The sequence below is a fragment of the Haliotis asinina genome, chromosome 3 (assembly GCF_037392515.1).
Source record: "Haliotis asinina isolate JCU_RB_2024 chromosome 3, JCU_Hal_asi_v2, whole genome shotgun sequence".
In the NCBI taxonomy this organism is placed as follows: Eukaryota; Metazoa; Mollusca; class Gastropoda; order Lepetellida; family Haliotidae; genus Haliotis; species Haliotis asinina.
Window position 1 is genome coordinate 12,078,187 of NC_090282.1, and position 5,129 is coordinate 12,083,315.

Genomic DNA, 5,129 nt, shown 5'->3' on the forward strand with positions numbered 1-5,129 from the left:
CGCCACCCATAGAAACACCGTTTTCAGCAATGCAACCAAATTATAGGCCGCTCCCCGTAGTGGAGAGCAAAAATGGTAAAGCAGCTGTGAAGAGTTCCATACCAAAAGGTTGTTTTTTTAAATCCTGCCTGTTACTCCTGTCATTAACTTGTCTGAGTTGGGTATCAATTAAAGTTATCTATGTTGGCGGTGTGATATCTCTGTGCTTTATAATTTCAAATGCAAAACAATTATCCTGGACGGGCTCGTTCAGTCGTAATATTTGTGTAGCCTAGAACGTGGCGTATTATAACCAATTTCCCCCGGTACACATATCAGCACCATGATCGCGATGAATGACCTCGTTTGGATATCGATTTTATACACCTGAAATATTGCCAAATGTAAGGTAAAACAACAAATATGCAAACATGCTTTCGACAGGTTGTTAGAATTTATCACGTAGTTGTACGATGCCGTTACATGCGATATTGCCCATAGCACACCAGGACTTGTTGCACACTCTGTCTGCCTATAAGCACTGCTTCTGACGTTCTAGAAAAAGGGATAACATTGTCAGTACTCATTTCCTTGTCAAGGCTTGTGTTCCACTACATTGTCTCGAAATTCTGGAAGGCTCTGTAAATATATCCAGCGTCATTCACGTTTCCTCAGTGGTCCCCGCTCAGATACAAGTAAATTTGATTCCTTTAAGTGTTTATTTTAATTCAACATGAATGAAACATCTGAACTTATTTGGGGTTTACTTTCGTTAAATGTAGCAAGATATTTCAATGTTTGCACGAACTTGTGAGCCGCAAGCTTTCACTGGTGGTCTTCTGGTAGTGTAAACATTAAGAGTTACCTCCCTTAGATCCGCATACACACGTGGGAAGAAATTTAGCTGTTGACTTCGCGAAACTGATGTTTACGTTAGATGTGACACGCGTACAAGACAATGGACAAGGTAGGTTGTTTGCTTACTTTGTCAGTGTTACAGATTCATGTTGCAGATATGTGGAGCCACGGGCCTTGGTCACATCTGTTTGGTGTGAAAGGATTTTCAACTGAGACCCGATACTGCGATAGGAAGAATAATACAATGATCATGATCAAGAGCCGACATCATCCATCATGTCTTGATTGCCCCACCTCGCCGCAGCTCACGTCTGTGTGCAACATTGTATTCTTCCTACACACGTAGAGAACGAAGTGAGTATGAGTGAGCGAGTTTAGTTTTATGCCGCTTTTAGCAATATTCCAGCGAAATCACGGCGGCGCACACCAGAAATGGGCTTCAGATATTATACCCATGTGCCGGACGCTTTATCAGCTAGGCTGGGAGGGGACATTTGCAGAACTTTTCTGATGTTGTGGCCACCTTTCATTTTTTTTTTCTTTTTGTCTTGAATGAAATTTGTAAATGTATAATAATGTTAATGCATTTAATATATATATGCCGATATATATATATATATATATATATATATATATATATATATATATATATATATATATATATATATATATATATATACATTTGTACTGGCTAGCTACCAATTATCGCTGCATACAAGTTATCACCAACACCTGGCTGTAGCACTTGAGCAGGCAGCTTCATTTTAACTCTCGTAGCCTATTGCTTTTGTGATGTGTCAGTGTATGAAATACTACAGAAGTACAAGTCAAGCTGTCTGCTCAAGTGCTACAGCCAGGTGTTGGTGATAACTGATACTAGTATATGCGTTGAAAACTGGCTGCTATCTGGTATAATACTTTGCCGAGATCCGTAAAGTGGCCCTATACAGTGTCATGTCTCTTCTTTACTGCAGTATAGTCCTGACTGCACCACAACTCTTGTTTATATAATCCTATACAACATACAGTGGAAGCTGTCGAAACCGGCATCTGTGCAAAACCGGTATGATGTCAACACTGGCGCAATATTTCAGTCCCGTCTGTGGCTTGTACATCTAATATCAGCTCTGCAATCCGGCACATTGCCCAAACCGAATTATTTCTTCGCTCCCAATGAGTGCTGGTTTAGACAGCTTCCACTGTGTGCTTAATCTGTTGGTTTGAATAACGTTCTAATATGTTTGTTTCACTCATTGTTTGCCCTAAAATGGTTTCCATATCACATCAATGAAACATATTCCTGCTGTTTCAGGTTGATCCTGCAGGTTACATGACAGACACTGGCACGGCTGTCAATGGTCATCCGAAGAATTACTTTGCCAGCTATGAGGATCTCTCCATTCATGAACTGATGCTGAAGGATTTCCCACGTACGCAGGCATACAAGAAGTTCTTTGAGGAGAATGCTCCCTACTTTAAGGATAAGGTAGTTTTAGATGTTGGAGCTGGCACTGGGGTCCTGAGTCTGTTTGCTGCATCTGTTGGGGCTAAGAAAGTATATGCAGTTGAAGCTAGCAAGATGTCAGAACTCTGTAAGGAGATTGTGAACTGTAATGGCTTTGAGGACAGAGTGGAAGTGTTCAGCTGCCCGGTGGAGGAGTTGTCACTGCCAGAGAATACAAAAGTGGATGTTTTAGTGTCTGAATGGATGGGTTTCTATCTGTTACATGAAGCAATGCTTGATTCTGTCATTTATGCGAGAGATAAGTTTCTTGCCTCAGATGGTATAATGGCCCCTTCAAAAGCAACTCTGTATGTGGCACCGACAGATATGGACTTGTATCATTCCAGTCATGTGGAGTTCTGGAAAAACGTTTATGGGTTTGACTTCTCCTCAGTGATTCCATCTGTGACTCAGAAGTTTCAAAAGGAACCTGTGATTTCAGAAATACAGTCGACAGAACTGCTTGCATCAGCACAAAAAGTTGTTGAAGTTGATTTAAAAACTGTTGTGCTTACTGATGTGCAAAAGATAAGCCAAAAACTTGATATAAAGATGGACAAATCTGGGATATTGCGTGGATTTGCCTCTTGGTTTGATGTTGAATTCTCTCCCCTAGACAGTTCTGTTACATGTGGCTTGCTGAGTACATCCCCCAATTCTCCACAGACACACTGGAAACAGACGGTATTCGTGCTACCAGAAGAGATCCCCATAGATACAGGGGATGAGATAAGCACCCTTGTGGAACTCTCACAGGATGAAAGTAACAAACGCCACTACAACATATCAATTGAGCTTCTGGACGTGGATGATGATTACAGCGATGAGGATGACCACCCTGTGCCATGTGACTGTGGAGCAGCCCGATGCCGTCTCATCAAGAAGGTGATGGATACGTACGATGAAGAGCACCGTGAATTGGAGGCTGAGGCAGACAGTGTCAATGTTGAGGCAGAAACTGAAGCAGTCCGAGTGATGGACTCTGAAATGAGTTTGGAAAGTAGTGACCTTGAAGTCATTGATCAGTAGATTGGATTTTTAAGACAAATTGCCTTAAAGTTTGTTGGTCTACAAACTGATCATCAGTGTCAGAGACATCCCTGAAAATCTAGATTAGAATCAATCTTCAACAGCCCATGCATGTCGTAAGAGGCAACTGACAAAATTGGGCGGTCAGGTACATGTCATCAGTTCCCAGTTACATAGACCTATGCTCATGTTGTCAATCACTGCATCATCTTGTCCAGAATACTTGAGTATTTCCAGACTGCCACTGAAGAGCTAGAATATTTGCTGAGAGCGGTATAAACCTAAACTCACTCACTCACTCAGTCTCAGAGTATCACTATCATGAGGGGCCCTGTACTCCTAATGCCTTATGCAGTTGGTTGCCAGCTGTGACCAAAACACTACATTGATGTTCTAGATGTTTAAGTGATGCATGTATATTCATATTTCATGTAACCTAGTCAAAATATCAAAATGTGTTATGTGATGTTATACCAAAAGCTGCTTAGTGGGTGAAAACGAAAGTATCAAAGAAGTATGAAAATTGTGTTTTATATTTGAACCATGTATATGTAACCATCGATAAGGCTAGTGTTACGGTTAAGAAATTCCCTGTGAATCCAGCAAAACAGAGCAAAGACAAGTCTAAAACATTTAATTATTGTATTATTTAGCAAAGAGAGCAAGTTATACAAGGTCAGAAGTCAATTTCACAATACCAGTTTCAAATACAGCACAAATGAGACAAAATCTAAGGGAATGGGTCACAAAATATAATGTAGCAAACTCACCAAAGTCTTGGTGCCAGAGAGAAACAGTTATGCAGAATGTAACACAGCGATCGGTCTGACAGTGGTTAATGTAGATCAAATGTTGGCAGCGATGCTACTCAAGTGATGTGTCCCAGTCTTAACACGGCAACTAGACTTTATATATATACTCAGTCATTTTTTCGAAAGTTCGGGGACATACGACCATCGCCAACACTGTAGAAATCTCTAGCAGTGTCCCGGAAGTAACGAGTAGAAAACCAAGGGCAGCCTCCTACCAAAATCTTAAAAATGCTGACCATCTATTATACGTAATGTGACCCATAATAATTATTATACAAAACTCTAATTGTTGTGACCCAATAATAATTATTACTTAATTAATAACAAAATATGCAGAAAATACACACTCATAACACTAGCCACAAGAAATATTGTTTTTTAGCATATACTGGTAGTGAATTAATCTGATTAAATACCAGCGAAGAAATTTAGGAACCTGTTTGTTATATTGTTGGAATTAGATATTTTAAGAAAATAAATATGATCAAAGGTAAAGTTGATTCAATTAGTAAAATAGTGATGTTGTGTTCTGTGTTGCTGTTTTGGCAAGAGACTGGCCAGATGATTGCATCACATCTTGACATTCTTCACAAGAATCACATCAGTTCTGTTATCAGATTATGGCTGTAATTATGATCGCAAGATTAGCTTCAAGTAAGTGATGATTCCACGTATCCAGGTCATAGAGAGTCTGGGTTATCATTGTTATAACAGGTCCCCCAGTGATATACACTTGTTTGGGGTTGGGGTGGCAACACAATGGCAGCCCACCGTTAGAAATCCTCAAGACACAGTGCAGTTTGACACTGACAAAATTCTCCTTGTAGAATTTTTATTATGTGAGTAGATTTCTCTACGAATCCTGTGTGAACACAATCTTTCGAGTAGTTTTCATGGCTAGGCATATATATGGTACAGACTGATATCGTGACATCATGATGGGCATG

The 5,129-nt window shown here is 40.1% G+C and overlaps 1 protein-coding gene across 1 annotated transcript; it reads left to right on the forward strand.

Moving 5' to 3' along the window:
• Positions 1 to 835: 835 nt before the first annotated feature.
• LOC137279228 (uncharacterized) lies at positions 836 to 4,696 on the forward strand. Its single transcript, XM_067811731.1, has 2 exons — positions 836 to 946; positions 2,150 to 4,696. Exons 1-2 carry the CDS (start codon positions 938 to 940, stop codon positions 3,368 to 3,370), a joined length of 1,230 nt encoding a protein of 409 aa, XP_067667832.1. The 5' UTR covers positions 836 to 937; the 3' UTR covers positions 3,371 to 4,696.
• The last annotated feature ends 433 nt before the right edge of the window (positions 4,697 to 5,129 follow it).